This window comes from Medicago sativa, chromosome 1 (genome assembly GCF_051527215.1).
Source record: "Medicago sativa cultivar Bolivia chromosome 1, Bolivia_mono, whole genome shotgun sequence".
Taxonomy (NCBI): Eukaryota; Viridiplantae; Streptophyta; class Magnoliopsida; order Fabales; family Fabaceae; genus Medicago; species Medicago sativa.
The window spans coordinates 42,515,115-42,534,045 of record NC_140749.1 but is presented as its reverse complement, the minus strand read 5'-3'; the positions used below and the strand labels follow the sequence as shown (position 1 = coordinate 42,534,045).

The 18,931-nt window shown below is 32.5% G+C and overlaps 1 protein-coding gene and 1 long non-coding RNA gene across 3 annotated transcripts; one reads left to right on the top strand and one right to left on the bottom strand.

Annotated features, from left to right (window-relative positions):
- Positions 1-260: 260 nt before the first annotated feature.
- On the bottom strand, positions 261-1,013 carry LOC146954975 (uncharacterized). The gene has a single exon (XM_085747078.1). The coding sequence runs from the start codon at positions 1,011-1,013 to the stop codon at positions 261-263; it is 753 nt and encodes a 250-aa protein (XP_085603204.1).
- A 1,145-nt stretch (positions 1,014-2,158) lies between these two features.
- Positions 2,159-6,012, top strand: LOC146954974 (uncharacterized). 2 transcript variants are annotated; one of them, XR_015015698.1, is made up of 5 exons: positions 2,159-2,377; positions 3,201-3,270; positions 3,757-3,863; positions 4,282-4,389; positions 5,676-6,012. It is a non-coding gene; the product is annotated as an uncharacterized LOC146954974 (long non-coding RNA). The 2 variants fall into 2 exon arrangements; XR_015015702.1 differs by having other exon boundaries at positions 2,165-2,377; positions 3,186-3,270.
- The last annotated feature ends 12,919 nt before the right edge of the window (positions 6,013-18,931 follow it).

The following is an 18,931-nucleotide window of genomic DNA, read 5'->3' as shown; positions in this document are numbered from 1 at the left end:
ACTTTTTAACTCTTATATAAAAAAAGTTAATATAACTTTTATTTTAAATTATAACATATTGTTAATGTTTCTAATTTATTTTATTTATAATTAAAATATATATACATATATTTTTTTTTTGAACAAGCCAAAATGAAATATATATAAATAACCAAGAGTTTTGCTCCCTAGCACAAGGTGTGCAGAAGGAGACAAACTAAGTAACATGATGGAACAAAAAGCCAACCAATGTCAAGAGATAAACAAAAAAGAAAAACAAATCAGCCAATCCCCAAGTAAGCAAGGGGATGCTGCCACCATAAGGGATAACCAAAAGGAAAACACACATTTTTTGCTTTCAACCAACGAAGAGAAGACATCTTAACTTTTTCCAAAAGCTGCTCCGTCGTATTGGCTTTGTTAGCAAAAAGTCGTTGATTTCGTTCATTCCAAATGACCCAAATGCAACAAAGCCATATCAACTGTAAGAATAACCGACGAGGAGCATAACCACCTGTAGAATGAACAAATTGATGGAAATGATCCTTAACATGTAGGGGATCCACTGAGTACATGCCAATCCAAGACTTAATGAGATTCCATAGATTGCCAAAAGTATTACAATGAATGATTAAGTGATCTATGGTTTCGTGTTGACCACATCCAGACACACATAATTGATTGTCAATAGAAATAACACCTCGACGCACCAAGTTGTCCTTTGTCGGCCATCTATTGCGGAAGAGACGCCAAGCACAGATAGATACTTTCAAAGGAACGGTTTTATGCCAAGGAGCCTCCGAAACAACATCATGAACCTGTATCTCCTGCCTCGTGAGCATTTGATACACACCGCGGACCGTGTAACCAACTGCAGCGTCCGGTCGCCATAGCGAGGCATCGGTCTCAGAGTCCTGCAAAGTAATGTTAGTCACCAAATTCCTAATCTCCACTACTAAATCCTCTTCCCAAGCGAACAGCCGCCGTCTCCATCTCCAAGCCTCCCCATCCTCACCCCAACCTAAAGCATGCATCGCTCCTACTGTTGTTTCTCTCTAAACATATTTATTAAAACTAGAATAAATTTCTAATATTTATTTAAAATATAGAGTTTGTTAAAAAAACAAAGATATAATATTTGTCAAAAAAAATATAGATATAATAATGTCATTGTAAGCTTAGTTCAGTTGGTAGGGACATTTCATAATATATGCAGTGGTCGAGGTTTGAACCTCGGGCACCCTTTATATTCCTTTTAAAAATAAATTTCTAGCCACAAGACTATTTGACAAAACAATAAGGCTAAATTACACCAGAAGTCATTTAAGTTATTTAATTATAACAAACTAGTTTTTAAGTTTTTTTTCGTAACAATTAGGTCTCCTAAGTAGGTCTCTTAAGTTAATAATATGTAAAAAGTTGGTTATTTAAGTTTTTTCCGTACCAATTATTTACTTTAAGTTATTTAAAGGTAATAATTTGACGAATTTTATATCTTAAAAATGTAAGTTATCCAGGGCCTAAAAGTTTCAATGAAATAATTTAAAATACCTAAGTGTTACGAAAAATATTAAAGGGACTAGTTTGTTACAATAAATTAACTTAAATGACCTAAGTGGTACGAAAAAAAAGATAAAATCCAATTTGTTACAATTAAGAGCCCGTTTGTTATAGTTTTTTTAAGAAAAAAATCTTTTTTTTAAATAATCATTTTTTAGAATAACAATAACATTCTTTCAAAAAAAAATAATAACAATAACAGTCTTTTAAAAACTAAAAACTAATAATAATAACATTCTTAAAAAAATTATTTCAAAACAATAAAAATTCTTTAAGAAATATTAATAATATATTTCTAAAAAAATAAAATAGTGTATAAATATAGAACCCCAAAATTTTAGGGGATATAAAAATTAGTTATATAAATAAATCTTTCCTATGAACATGATGACACGCATAATTTAATTATTTGTTTAGCGTCCATATATCATGAAGCTAAATTTTACTTTACTTTTTTTTCCCTACTTTTTTCACACTTTCATTTTTTTTTTGACTGGAAAATAATCTCATTCCGAGCAAAAAGTAATAAAACCTCGTAGCTTTCATTTTTTTTTTCACTACTTTTTTCACACTTTAATTAAAATAAAACCTTCAAAGCCAAAAGTTCACAAAAAACCTCAGATCCAACAAAAAGAATCGAACCAAATTGTTCTCCGCCGGCCATTCAGAACTTCATCGTTTCACCCGTTCAGAGGCAAATGATCCGCTTCTTCGTTCACAGACAAACCTTTCAGACCCAAATTTTTGTCCGTTCGCTGCATCCATTTTGGCCCTTTGTTGTTCGCTGCTTCATTCGATCAAGCTGTTCAAAGCCAAAATCGTCTCCGTTTTTGAATCGGTATATTTCTTTTCTCTCTCAAATCCGTTGTTCTCTACTCATATGAATTGAATTGCTTCTTCTCTATCTGTTGGAGTTTTCTGTTTCTATTATTCAGTTTTTAGGGTTTCTGATTTTCGGGCATTTTGTTTGTGATTTCTAATGGTCTCTTATTGTTTCATAGGGAATTTTGTTTGTGTACTCATGATAATCAAAATAGGGATAAAAAGTTAGGTTTTTGGTACCGAGATTTACAGGGCATTTTTTTGTGAATGGGTTTTAGTAATAATAACATGTTTTGGATCTATTTTTTGTGTTAAGCAAATTAGGGCCTGTTTGATTGTGTTTTCAGTTTTTGTTTTTTAAAAGCATTTTATAAATCAGTTTTTAGAAACTGTTTTTAAGAAGAAAATAAAATAAATACCTGCTTGATAATCTTATTTCTTAAAAGTGTTTTATAGATAAGAAAATTCTGCCACTTATTTATTAAAATGCCATTAATGAAAATATACCACATTTCCGTGTTTTTAGTTTTGGAAATTGGAAACTGAAAACCAAAACACTATTCAGCAGTTCTCATTTTTTAGTTTTAAAAACAGCAAAACATAAAACAGTTTTGGGAAACAATTTTTAAAAAGTAGTCAACCAAATAAGTTTTAGAATTTTCAAATTTTAGAGAAGAGAAAACAGTTTTAAAAAACAGAATCAAACAGGCCCTTAGTATTCTCACTCTTTTCAAATTGATCTGTGGATTTGTTAATTTGTAGTCAATACATTTAATCCCTTCCAATTGTTTATAAGATTTTCGGAACTGTCTATTTGTTTTAAGTTCCTGTTATTTCAGTGGTTATCCTTGTCTGCCTTGTAAGATAATTGTTCTGGACAAAGTAGATTCATTGACTGAAGATACTCAGGTATTTATCTCTTTTTTCATAACTAAATTTGCTGGTTTAACTAATAAAGTAATATGACTTCATGTCACCTACAATTTGGATATAGAATGCACTAAGGAATACTGGCATACAATGGAAACTTACTCTGAAGTTACAATTTTTTTTATATGCAACTACATATTAGGTGCCTCGTTTCTTTGAACAATTTACCGATTTCTTTATTTGGCATTTGTAATTTCACATCTTTAAGGACTCAATGATAATTATAGTCACTAATGCATCAACGTAGCAGGTTTTACCGTTTAGTTTTGTTCTTTCGGTAATATATGATATTCTATTGTTATAAAGGAATGTGTAACTTAGGAGTGACTGAAATAAGATTAACGATACAGTATATAAAGCTCGTTGAATCCTTGCCTATAACACTTGTGAATTTCGATAACGTTGATGAGGTAGAAGAAAGTATGATGTTATTGAATTAATTGTTCACTTTTTTGATGAATTTAGGTTGGCAGAGACCCGAGGCATACTTGTTCCAGAAAATCAACACCCATTCGGACGATCAATGCTTATTCTATAGATCAAAAAGTGTTCAGTCTTGCTCTCTGATAAAGGTAGGATTATGTTTATTGGCCTGAGTTCAGTCTCGCTCTTACCATTTTCTTTTGGCTTGATGTATACACGTGATTGTGCATCACTGTTTAGTATGGATGGTAGTGGAGTTATGTGAGAGAATTAACCATAATGGATGTTAACTTTGAGGCCATATTTGAATTAACCATATTTGGCAGACTTAAGAATGAGATTAATTAGTTTTTTAACTTCATTTTGATTTCTTTATGAGATTAACTATTAAAGATAGTAGTCCTTGAAGCTTTTTTGTGCTATTAATTTCCTTGTTTTGGTAAGGTGTTGGCATCAGGATTTTTATTATTATGTATATTGAATTTCCGACCACCTCATCAGTTTTCTTTTCCTCTTTTATGATGTTCCTTATATGTACTAAGATCTTTCATTCTCTACAAATTTCAGTTTGATTTAGAAATATTTTCTACTGAACCACCTCATTAGAACTCTACGGTCGCTATTGTGTCCTCTCCTTCAAAGGGTGGGTCACTATTTTGTCCTCTCCTTCAAAGGGTGAGTCTTATATTCTTTTAAAATATTACTATTACGTTATACCATTATTTCATGATTTATAACTACTCATACTTGATAGCTATCAATTTTGACATATAATGATGCATTTTTCAACCACATATAGTGCGCAAACTTGATGGCTTTGACATGATTTGTAGTAGGTGGAAAAAATTTGAAACTTTGTTTGAAGCATATAGGATATTGAAGCTACAACTACTGCATACTTACCAACCTTTTAATTGATTTGAGATCTCATTATTTTCTTTATGCGAGGATTGAAATTGTAGTTTACTTCGTATTGATTAAAAAATTTGAAGAAACATCAAAGAAACTAGAACTTTATATGTCAATTTCAAATATGTCTTTAGATGTGGAATATATGTCTTGTTTAAGCATGTTTGTTTGAATATATGTTAGGTTCAAAGATACATTGAGACTATATGCGTTGATAATGATAGTTGTTGAAGTTTAGTATTGCATTTCAACTGGAGTATTACTTTCACTTCAAAGAACATCGTTCATAAGTTTGTTTTGATATAATTGATGTTTTTGAGTATTAAAACCTCACCTTGTTTGATGTTTACTCCTGACTACTAGTAACCTTAGTTGAACTAGTTTGGCTGATATTAATAAAGTGATAAGCTAAATTAGTTACGATTTGCCTATAGTCATGGCATGAATGATTGAAGTCTGCATGGTTGTTGGAGTCGTTAAGTTAAATATAAGCTTGAATTACTTGAAAGGAAATTAGCTATGGACTTTTACGTGGTTTCAATTCTAATTATTAAAGTGACATTGATTTAGTAAAAAAATAGCTTAGTTCGGATTGGGTTGAAATTGTTTGTGATGAAAGATGTCTTGTATGGAATGTATATTGTATTATGAATGATTGTATGAATTTCCTTGAGTGAATTGTTGTTGATGTGAAATTGCTTGATGTGTTACAAAATCTATTGTAGACTTAAGCTATTTTGCAATAAGTTAATTAAAGGATGTGTTACAAAATTTGTATACTAAGGAACAAGCTTCTGTTTTCGTGGCTCTGCATTTTATGTTCATGTTTCGGCTTTGCTCAATTGGCACAATTTTCAGAAACTGAAATAGGGACTTGTAGTTGTAAATTGGTTTTTCCGTTTTTCTTGTTTACCGTTCTGTTTTAGGAATGTTTTACTTGTTGTAGTTGTTTTTATTTGTGTGATGTATAGCTCTTGATGACTTCCTTATTGTCCATTGAACCGATACTATCTATGGTTGATGTATTTTATTGTACTTTCTTATGTAACAAGGTATGATTGAAGATGATGAAAATGACGATGTAGATGATGAATTTCAAGATGAAGGCGTAAATAATGAATTTAAATAGGATGTTGAGGTGATGAATTTCAAGAGGACGACATAGATGTTGGTGAATTTCAAGACAAAGTTGAATGATTTTTTATTTAGGCTTGAAATTTAAAGTGTTAAACTAGTCCGAATTATGTATTTTGTTAGGATTGTACTTAGTATAGTAATGTAGACGTTTTGTTTACTTCCGTGTTGATTTATTGTTTGAACTCATGCACCAAGAATGAATGTTTCGACTCAACGTTAATATAATTTAACTTTCGTGGATATGTAGTTAAATTTGATCTTGTTTGAGCTATAACAGTTTAAATTTAAATTTTTTATATTTTCGAATATACGCTATGGCTACAATTTTATGTTGTATTACCTGTTTTACTCTAAGGCAACGCTTTCAAATTGTACCCACCAATGGCAACGCTTAAAAGTGTAACCGTAGATACTATGAGAAAAGCGTCCCCTATTCTTCTGGTATGGGCGACGTTTTTAAAAACTGTGCCTAAAGAGCGTCAAAAATCGTCCCCAAAGACAATAGCCGACGCTCGTATAGGAGACACCTGAAAAGCGTCCCCTATTCCTTTAGGCAACGCTTTTGGTAGTTCAGGCAACGTTTTCAGACTGTTGCTGAAGAGGATAAATGGTGTAGTGATTTTAGTCAAGTTACTTGTTCATTGGTTATATATTCAAGTAACCTGACTAAAATAATGTTTAAATCGAGTTATCATCCTGGAAGACGAAAGGTCACACCTTGTGACCAGGTCACACCTTGTGACCTTTCCTCTTCCAGGATAAAAACTCAATTTAAACAATATTTTAGTCACGTTACTTGTTCATTGGCTATATATTCAAGTAACCTGACTAAAATAATGTTCAAATCGAGTTATCATCCTGGAAGACGAAAGGTCACTCGTTGTGACCTTTGGCCTTCCAGGATCAAAACTCTATTTAAACAATATTTTAGTCAAGTTACTTGTTCATTGGTTATATATTCAAGTAATCTGACTAAAATAATGTTCAAATCGAGTTATCATCCTGGAAGACGAAAGGTCACACCTTGTGACCTTTCCTCTTCCAGGATAAAAACTCTATTTAAACAATATTTTAGTCACGTTACTTGTTCATTGGTTATATATTCAAGTAACCTGACTAAAATAATGTTCAAATCGAGTTATCATCCTGGAAGATGAAAGGTCACACCTTGTGACCAGGTCACACCTTGTGACCTTTCCTCTTCCAGGATAAAAACTCAATTTAAACAATATTTTAGTCACGTTACTTGTTCATTGGCTATATATTCAAGTAACCTGACTAAAATAATGTTCAAATCGAGTTATCATCCTGGAAGACGAAAGGTCACTCGTTGTGACCTTTGGCCTTCCAGGATCAAAACTCTATTTAAACAATATTTTAGTCAAGTTACTTGTTCATTGGTTATATATTCAAGTAATCTGACTAAAATAATGTTTAAATCGAGTTATCATCCTGGAAGATGAACGGTCAACCTTGTGACCTTTCATCTTCCAGGATAAAAACTCTATTTAAACAATATTTTAGTCACGTTACTTGTTCATTGGTTATATATTCAAGTAATCTGACTAAAATAATGTTTAAATCGAGTTATCATCCTGGAAGATGAAAGGTCAACCTTGTGACCTTTCGTCTTCCAGGATAAAAACTCTATTTAAACAATATTTTAGTCACGTTACTTGTTCATTGGTTATATATTCAAGTAACCTGACAAAAAATAATGTTGGAATCGAGTTATCATCCTAGAAGACGAAAGGTCCCACCTTGTGACCTTTGGTCTTCCAGAATAAAAACTCTATTTAACCAATATTTTAGTCAAGTTACTTGTTCATTGGTTAGATATTCAAGAAACCTGACTAAAATAAAGTTTTAATCGAGGTATCATCCTGGAAGACGAAAGGTCACACCTTGTGACCTTTCCTCTTCCATGATAAAAACTCTATTTAAAAAATATTTTAGTCACGTTACTTGTTCATTGGTTATATATTGAAGTAACCTGACTAAAATAATGTTCAAATCGAGTTATCATCCTGGAAGACGAAAGGTCACACCTTGTGACCTTTCCTCTTCCAGGATAAAAACTATATTTAAACAATATTTTAGTCACGTTACTTGTTCATTGGTTATATATTCAAGTAACCTGACTAAAATAATGTTCAAATCGAGTTATCATCCTCGAAGACGAATGGTCACACCTTGTGACCTTTGGTATTCCAGGATAAAAACTCTATTTAAACAATATTTTAGTCAAGTTACTTGTTCATTGGTTATATATTCAAGTAACTTGACTAAAATAATGTTTAAATCGAGTTATCATCCTAGAAGACGAAAGGTCACACCTTGTGACCAGGTCACACCTTGTGACCTTTCCTCTTCCAGGATAAAAACTCAATTTAAACAATATTTTAGTCACGTTACTTGTTCATTGGCTATATATTCAAGTAACCTGACTAAAATAATGTTCAAATCGAGTTATCATCCTGGAAGACGAAAGGTCACACCTTGTGACCTTTCCTCTTCCAGGATAAAAACTCTATTTAAACAATATTTTAGTCACGTTACTTGTTCATTGGTTATATATTCAAGTAACCTGACTAAAATAATGTTCAAATCGAGTTATCATCCTCGAAGACGAATGGTCACACCTTGTGACCTTTGGTCTTCCAGGATAAAAACTCTATTTAAACAATATTTTAGACACGTTACTTGTTCATTGGTTATATATTCAAGTAACCTGACTAAAATAATGTTCAAATCGAGTTATCATCCTTGAAGACGAAAGGTCACACCTTGTGACCTTTCCTCTTCCAGGATAAAAACTCTATTTAAACAATATTTTAGTCACGTTACTTGTTCATTGGTTATATATTCAAGTAACCTGACTAAAATAATGTTCAAATCGAGTTATCATCCTGGAAGACGAAAGGTCACACCTTGTGACCTTTCCTCTTCCAGGATAAAAACTCTATTTAAACAATATTTTAGTCAAGTTACTTGTTCATTGGTTATATATTCAAGTAACCTGACTAAAATAATGTTTAAATCGAGTTATCATCCTGGAAGATGAAAGGTCACACCTTGTGACCTTTCCTCTTCCAGGATAAAAACTCAATTTAAACAATATTTTAGTCACGTTACTTGTTCATTGGCTATATATTCAAGTAACCTGACTAAAATAATGTTCAAATCGAGTTATCATCCTGGAAGACGAAAGGTCACTCGTTGTGACCTTTGGCCTTCCAGGATCAAAACTCTATTTAAACAATATTTTAGTCAAGTTACTTGTTCATTGGTTATATATTCAAGTAATCTGACTAAAATAATGTTTAAATCGAGTTATCATCCTGGAAGATGAAAGGTCAACCTTGTGACCTTTCGTCTTCCAGGATAAAAACTCTATTTAAACAATATTTTAGTCACGTTACTTGTTCATTGGTTATATATTGAAGTAACCTGACTAAAATAATGTTTAATTCGAGTTATCATCCTGGAAGACGAAACGTCACACCTTTTGACCTTTCGTCTTCCAGGATAAAAACTCTATTTAAACAATATTTTAGTCACGTTACTTGTTCATTGGTTATATATTCAAGTAACCTGACTAAAATAATGTTCAAATCGAGTTATCATCCTGGAAGACGAAAGGTCACACCTTGTGACCTTTCCTCTTCCAGGATAAAAACTCTATTTAAACAATATTTTAGTCACGTTACTTGTTCATTGGTTATATATTCAAGTAACCTGACTAAAATAATGTTCAAATCGAGTTATCATCCTCGAAGACGAATGGTCACACCTTGTGACCTTTGGTCTTCCAGGGTAAAAACTCTATTTAAACAATATTTTAGTCAAGTTACTTGTTCATTGGTTATATATTCAAGTAACCTGACTAAAATAATGTTTAAATCGAGTTATCATCCTGGAAGACGAAAGGTCACACCTTGTGACCAGGTCACACCTTGTGACCTTTCCTCTTCCAGGATAAAAACTCAATTTAAACAATATTTTAGTCACGTTACTTGTTCATTGGCTATATATTCAAGTAACCTGACTAAAATAATGTTCAAATCGAGTTATCATCCTGGAAGACGAAAGGTCACTCGTTGTGACCTTTGGCCTTCCAGGATCAAAACTCTATTTAAACAATATTTTAGTCAAGTTACTTGTTCATTGGTTATATATTCAAGTAATCTGACTAAAATAATGTTCAAATCGAGTTATCATCCTGGAAGACGAAAGGTCACACCTTGTGACCTTTCCTCTTCCAGGATAAAAACTCTATTTAAACAATATTTTAGTCACGTTACTTGTTCATTGGTTATATATTCAAGTAACCTGACTAAAATAATGTTCAAATCGAGTTATCATCCTGGAAGATGAAAGGTCACACCTTGTGACCAGGTCACACCATGTGACCTTTCCTCTTCCAGGATAAAAACTCAATTTAAACAATATTTTAGTCACGTTACTTGTTCATTGGCTATATATTCAAGTAACCTGACTAAAATAATGTTCAAATCGAGTTATCATCCTGGAAGACGAAAGGTCACTCGTTGTGACCTTTGGCCTTCCAGGATCAAAACTCTATTTAAACAATATTTTAGTCAAGTTACTTGTTCATTGGTTATATATTCAAGTAATCTGACTAAAATAATGTTTAAATCGAGTTATCATCCTGGAAGATGAAAGGTCAACCTTGTGACCTTTCATCTTCCAGGATAAAAACTCTATTTAAACAATATTTTAGTCACGTTACTTGTTCATTGGTTATATATTCAAGTAATCTGACTAAAATAATGTTTAAATCGAGTTATCATCCTGGAAGATGAAAGGTCAACCTTGTGACCTTTCGTCTTCCAGGATAAAAACTCTATTTAAACAATATTTTAGTCACGTTACTTGTTCATTGGTTATATATTCAAGTAACCTGACAAAAAATAATGTTGGAATCGAGTTATCATCCTAGAAGACGAAAGGTCCCACCTTGTGACCTTTGGTCTTCCAGAATAAAAACTCTATTTAACCAATATTTTAGTCAAGTTACTTGTTCATTGGTTAGATATTCAAGAAACCTGACTAAAATAAAGTTTTAATCGAGGTATCATCCTGGAAGACGAAAGGTCACACCTTGTGACCTTTCCTCTTCCAGGATAAAAACTCTATTTAAACAATATTTTAGTCACGTTACTTGTTCATTGGTTATATATTCAAGTAACCTGACTAAAATAATGTTCAAATCGAGTTATCATCCTGGAAGATGAAAGGTCACACCTTGTGACCAGGTCACACCTTGTGACCAGGTCACACCTTGTGACCTTTCCTCTTCCAGGATAAAAACTCAATTTAAACAATATTTTAGTCACGTTACTTGTTCATTGGCTATATATTCAAGTAACCTGACTAAAATAATGTTCAAATCGAGTTATCATCCTGGAAGACGAAAGGTCACTCGTTGTGACCTTTGGCCTTCCAGGATCAAAACTCTATTTAAACAATATTTTAGTCAAGTTACTTGTTCATTGGTTATATATTCAAGTAATCTGACTAAAATAATGTTTAAATCGAGTTATCATCCTGGAAGATGAAAGGTCAACCTTGTGACCTTTCATCTTCCAGGATAAAAACTCTATTTAAACAATATTTTAGTCACGTTACTTGTTCATTGGTTATATATTCAAGTAATCTGACTAAAATAATGTTTAAATCGAGTTATCATCCTGGAAGATGAAAGGTCAACCTTGTGACCTTTCGTCTTCCAGGATAAAAACTCTATTTAAACAATATTTTAGTCACGTTACTTGTTCATTGGTTATATATTCAAGTAACCTGACAAAAAATAATGTTGGAATCGAGTTATCATCCTAGAAGACGAAAGGTCCCACCTTGTGACCTTTGGTCTTCCAGAATAAAAACTCTATTTAACCAATATTTTAGTCAAGTTACTTGTTCATTGGTTAGATATTCAAGAAACCTGACTAAAATAAAGTTTTAATCGAGGTATCATCCTGGAAGACGAAAGGTCACACCTTGTGACCTTTCCTCTTCCATGATAAAAACTCTATTTAAAAAATATTTTAGTCACGTTACTTGTTCATTGGTTATATATTGAAGTAACCTGACTAAAATAATGTTCAAATCGAGTTATCATCCTGGAAGACGAAAGGTCACACCTTGTGACCTTTCCTCTTCCAGGATAAAAACTATATTTAAACAATATTTTAGTCACGTTACTTGTTCATTGGTTATATATTCAAGTAACCTGACTAAAATAATGTTCAAATCGAGTTATCATCCTCGAAGACGAATGGTCACACCTTGTGACCTTTGGTATTCCAGGATAAAAACTCTATTTAAACAATATTTTAGTCAAGTTACTTGTTCATTGGTTATATATTCAAGTAACTTGACTAAAATAATGTTTAAATCGAGTTATCATCCTAGAAGACGAAAGGTCACACCTTGTGACCAGGTCACACCTTGTGACCTTTCCTCTTCCAGGATAAAAACTCAATTTAAACAATATTTTAGTCACGTTACTTGTTCATTGGCTATATATTCAAGTAACCTGACTAAAATAATGTTCAAATCGAGTTATCATCCTGGAAGACGAAAGGTCACACCTTGTGACCTTTCCTCTTCCAGGATAAAAACTCTATTTAAACAATATTTTAGTCACGTTACTTGTTCATTGGTTATATATTCAAGTAACCTGACTAAAATAATGTTCAAATCGAGTTATCATCCTCGAAGACGAATGGTCACACCTTGTGACCTTTGGTCTTCCAGGATAAAAACTCTATTTAAACAATATTTTAGACACGTTACTTGTTCATTGGTTATATATTCAAGTAACCTGACTAAAATAATGTTCAAATCGAGTTATCATCCTGGAAGACGAAAGGTCACACCTTGTGACCTTTCCTCTTCCAGGATAAAAACTCTATTTAAACAATATTTTAGTCACGTTACTTGTTCATTGGTTATATATTCAAGTAACCTGACTAAAATAATGTTCAAATCGAGTTATCATCCTGGAAGACGAAAGGTCACACCTTGTGACCTTTCCTCTTCCAGGATAAAAACTCTATTTAAACAATATTTTAGTCACGTTACTTGTTCATTGGCTATATATTCAAGTAACCTGACTAAAATAATGTTCAAATCGAGTTATCATCCTGGAAGACGAAAGGTCACTCGTTGTGACCTTTGGCCTTCCAGGATCAAAACTCTATTTAAACAATATTTTAGTCAAGTTACTTGTTCATTGGTTATATATTCAAGTAATCTGACTAAAATAATGTTTAAATCGAGTTATCATCCTGGAAGATGAAAGGTCAACCTTGTGACCTTTCATCTTCCAGGATAAAAACTCTATTTAAACAATATTTTAGTCACGTTACTTGTTCATTGGTTATATATTCAAGTAACCTGACAAAAAATAATGTTGGAATCGAGTTATCATCCTAGAAGACGAAAGGTCCCACCTTGTGACCTTTGGTCTTCCAGAATAAAAACTCTATTTAACCAATATTTTAGTCAAGTTACTTGTTCATTGGTTAGATATTCAAGAAACCTGACTAAAATAAAGTTTTAATCGAGGTATCATCCTGGAAGACGAAAGGTCACACCTTGTGACCTTTCCTCTTCCATGATAAAAACTCTATTTAAAAAATATTTTAGTCACGTTACTTGTTCATTGGTTATATATTGAAGTAACCTGACTAAAATAATGTTCAAATCGAGTTATCATCCTGGAAGACGAAAGGTCACACCTTGTGACCTTTCCTCTTCCAGGATAAAAACTATATTTAAACAATATTTTAGTCACGTTACTTGTTCATTGGTTATATATTCAAGTAACCTGACTAAAATAATGTTCAAATCGAGTTATCATCCTCGAAGACGAATGGTCACACCTTGTGACCTTTGGTATTCCAGGATAAAAACTCTATTTAAACAATATTTTAGTCAAGTTACTTGTTCATTGGTTATATATTCAAGTAACTTGACTAAAATAATGTTTAAATCGAGTTATCATCCTAGAAGACGAAAGGTCACACCTTGTGACCAGGTCACACCTTGTGACCTTTCCTCTTCCAGGATAAAAACTCAATTTAAACAATATTTTAGTCACGTTACTTGTTCATTGGCTATATATTCAAGTAACCTGACTAAAATAATGTTCAAATCGAGTTATCATCCTGGAAGACGAAAGGTCACACCTTGTGACCTTTCCTCTTCCAGGATAAAAACTCTATTTAAACAATATTTTAGTCACGTTACTTGTTCATTGGTTATATATTCAAGTAACCTGACTAAAATAATGTTCAAATCGAGTTATCATCCTCGAAGACGAATGGTCACACCTTGTGACCTTTGGTCTTCCAGGATAAAAACTCTATTTAAACAATATTTTAGACACGTTACTTGTTCATTGGTTATATATTCAAGTAACCTGACTAAAATAATGTTCAAATCGAGTTATCATCCTGGAAGACGAAAGGTCACACCTTGTGACCTTTCCTCTTCCAGGATAAAAACTCTATTTAAACAATATTTTAGTCACGTTACTTGTTCATTGGTTATATATTCAAGTAACCTGACTAAAATAATGTTCAAATCGAGTTATCATCCTGGAAGACGAAAGGTCACACCTTGTGACCTTTCCTCTTCCAGGATAAAAACTCTATTTAAACAATATTTTAGTCAAGTTACTTGTTCATTGGTTATATATTCAAGTAACCTGACTAAAATAATGTTTAAATCGAGTTATCATCCTGGAAGAGGAAAGGTCACACCTTGTGACCTTTCCTCTTCCAGGATAAAAACTCAATTTAAACAATATTTTAGTCACGTTACTTGTTCATTGGCTATATATTCAAGTAACCTGACTAAAATAATGTTCAAATCGAGTTATCATCCTGGAAGACGAAAGGTCACTCGTTGTGACCTTTGGCCTTCCAGGATCAAAACTCTATTTAAACAATATTTTAGTCAAGTTACTTGTTCATTGGTTATATATTCAAGTAATCTGACTAAAATAATGTTTAAATCGAGTTATCATCCTGGAAGATGAAAGGTCAACCTTGTGACCTTTCGTCTTCCAGGATAAAAACTCTATTTAAACAATATTTTAGTCACGTTACTTGTTCATTGGTTATATATTGAAGTAACCTGACTAAAATAATGTTTAATTCGAGTTATCATCCTGGAAGACGAAACGTCACACCTTGTGACCTTTCGTCTTCCAGGATAAAAACTCTATTTAAACAATATTTTAGTCACGTTACTTGTTCATTGGTTATATATTCAAGTAACCTGACTAAAATAATGTTCAAATCGAGTTATCATCCTGGAAGACGAAAGGTCACACCTTGTGACCTTTCCTCTTCCAGGATAAAAACTCTATTTAAACAATATTTTAGTCACGTTACTTGTTCATTGGTTATATATTCAAGTAACCTGACTAAAATAATGTTCAAATCGAGTTATCATCCTGGAAGACGAAAGGTCACTCGTTGTGACCTTTGGCCTTCCAGGATCAAAACTCTATTTAAACAATATTTTAGTCAAGTTACTTGTTCATTGGTTATATATTCAAGTAATCTGACTAAAATAATGTTCAAATCGAGTTATCATCCTGGAAGACGAAAGGTCACACCTTGTGACCTTTCCTCTTCCAGGATAAAAACTCTATTTAAACAATATTTTAGTCACGTTACTTGTTCATTGGTTATATATTCAAGTAACCTGACTAAAATAATGTTCAAATCGAGTTATCATCCTGGAAGATGAAAGGTCACACCTTGTGACCAGGTCACACCTTGTGACCTTTCCTCTTCCAGGATAAAAACTCAATTTAAACAATATTTTAGTCACGTTACTTGTTCATTGGCTATATATTCAAGTAACCTGACTAAAATAATGTTCAAATTGAGTTATCATCCTGGAAGACGAAAGGTCACTCGTTGTGACCTTTGGCCTTCCAGGATCAAAACTCTATTTAAACAATATTTTAGTCAAGTTACTTGTTCATTGGTTATATATTCAAGTAATCTGACTAAAATAATGTTTAAATCGAGTTATCATCCTGGAAGATGAAAGGTCAACCTTGTGACCTTTCATCTTCCAGGATAAAAACTCTATTTAAACAATATTTTAGTCACGTTACTTGTTCATTGGTTATATATTCAAGTAATCTGACTAAAATAATGTTTAAATCGAGTTATCATCCTGGAAGATGAAAGGTCAACCTTGTGACCTTTCGTCTTCCAGGATAAAAACTCTATTTAAACAATATTTTAGTCACGTTACTTGTTCATTGGTTATATATTCAAGTAACCTGACAAAAAATAATGTTGGAATCGAGTTATCATCCTAGAAGACGAAAGGTCCCACCTTGTGACCTTTGGTCTTCCAGAATAAAAACTCTATTTAACCAATATTTTAGTCAAGTTACTTGTTCATTGGTTAGATATTCAAGAAACCTGACTAAAATAAAGTTTTAATCGAGGTATCATCCTGGAAGACGAAAGGTCACACCTTGTGACCTTTCCTCTTCCATGATAAAAACTCTATTTAAAAAATATTTTTGTCACGTTACTTGTTCATTGGTTATATATTGAAGTAACCTGACTAAAATAATGTTCAAATCGAGTTATCATCCTGGAAGACGAAAGGTCACACCTTGTGACCTTTCCTCTTCCAGGATAAAAACTATATTTAAACAATATTTTAGTCACGTTACTTGTTCATTGGTTATATATTCAAGTAACCTGACTAAAATAATGTTCAAATCGAGTTATCATCCTCGAAGACGAATGGTCACACCTTGTGACCTTTGGTATTCCAGGATAAAAACTCTATTTAAACAATATTTTAGTCAAGTTACTTGTTCATTGGTTATATATTCAAGTAACTTGACTAAAATAATGTTTAAATCGAGTTATCATCCTAGAAGACGAAAGGTCACACCTTGTGACCAGGTCACACCTTGTGACCTTTCCTCTTCCAGGATAAAAACTCAATTTAAACAATATTTTAGTCACGTTACTTGTTCATTGGCTATATATTCAAGTAACCTGACTAAAATAATGTTCAAATCGAGTTATCATCCTGGAAGACGAAAGGTCACACCTTGTGACCTTTCCTCTTCCAGGATAAAAACTCTATTTAAACAATATTTTAGTCACGTTACTTGTTCATTGGTTATATATTCAAGTAACCTGACTAAAATAATGTTCAAATCGAGTTATCATCCTCGAAGACGAATGGTCACACCTTGTGACCTTTGGTCTTCCAGGATAAAAACTCTATTTAAACAATATTTTAGACACGTTACTTGTTCATTGGTTATATATTCATGTAACCTGACTAAAATAATGTTCAAATCGAGTTATCATCCTGGAAGACGAAAGGTCACACCTTGTGACCTTTCCTCTTCCAGGATAAAAACTCTATTTAAACAATATTTTAGTCAAGTTACTTGTTCATTGGTTATATATTCAAGTAACCTGACTAAAATAATGTTTAAATCGAGTTATCATCCTGGAAGATGAAAGGTCACACCTTGTGACCTTTCCTCTTCCAGGATAAAAACTCAATTTAAACAATATTTTAGTCACGTTACTTGTTCATTGGCTATATATTCAAGTAACCTGACTAAAATAATGTTCAAATCGAGTTATCATCCTGGAAGACGAAAGGTCACTCGTTGTGACCTTTGGCCTTCCAGGATCAAAACTCTATTTAAACAATATTTTAGTCAAGTTACTTGTTCATTGGTTATATATTCAAGTAATCTGACTAAAATAATGTTTAAATCGAGTTATCATCCTGGAAGATGAAAGGTCAACCTTGTGACCTTTCGTCTTCCAGGATAAAAACTCTATTTAAACAATATTTTAGTCACGTTACTTGTTCATTGGTTATATATTGAAGTAACCTGACTAAAATAATGTTTAATTCGAGTTATCATCCTGGAAGACGAAACGTCACACCTTGTGACCTTTCGTCTTCCAGGATAAAAACTCTATTTAAACAATATTTTAGTCACGTTACTTGTTCATTGGTTATATATTCAAGTAACCTGACTAAAATAATGTTCAAATCGAGTTATCATCCTGGAAGACGAAAGGTCACACCTTGTGACCTTTCCTCTTCCAGGATAAAAACTCTATTTAAACAATATTTTAGTCACGTTACTTGTTCATTGGTTATATATTCAAGTAACATGACTAAAATAATGTTCAAATCGAGTTATCATCCTCGAAGACGAATGGTCACACCTTGTGACCTTTGGTCTTCCAGGGTAAAAACTCTATTTAAACAATATTTTAGTCAAGTTACTTGTTCATTGGTTATATATTCAAGTAACCTGACTAAAATAATGTTTAAATCGAGTTATCATCCTGGAAGACGAAAGGTCACACCTTGTGACCAGGTCACACCTTGTGACCTTTCCTCTTCCAGGATAAAAACTCAATTTAAACAATATTTTAGTCACGTTACTTGTTCATTGGCTATATATTCAAGTAACCTGACTAAAATAATGTTCAAATCGAGTTATCATCCTGGAAGACGAAAGGTCACTCGTTGTGACCTTTGGCCTTCCAGGATCAAAACTCTATTTAAACAATATTTTAGTTAAGTTACTTGTTCATTGGTTATATATTCAAGTAATCTGACTAAAATAATGTTCAAATCGAGTTATCATCCTGGAAGACGAAAGGTCACACCTTGTGACCTTTCCTCTTCCAGGATAAAAACTCTATTTAAACAATATTTTAGTCACGTTACTTGTTCATTGGTTATATATTCAAGTAACCTGACTAAAATAATGTTCAAATCGAGTTATCATCCTGGAAGACGAAAGGTCACACCTTGTGACCTTTCCTCTTCCAGGATAAAAACTCTATTTAAACAATATTTTAGTCACGTTACTTGTTCATTGGTTATATATTCAAGTAACCTGACTAAAATAATGTTCAAATCGAGTTATCATCCTCGAAGACGAATGGTCACACCTTGTGACCTTTGGTCTTCCAGGATAAAAACTCTATTTAAACAATATTTTAGTCAAGTTACTTGTTCATTGGTTATATATTCAAGTAACCTGACTAAAATAATGTTTAAATCGAGTTATCATCCTGGAAGATGAAAGGTCACACCTTGT

Excerpts from the sequence above, each read along its gene's own strand:
- LOC146954975 (XM_085747078.1), bottom strand. The coding sequence starts at position 1,013 with ATGCATGCTTTAGGTTGGGGTGAGGATGGGGAGGCTTGGAGATGGAGA.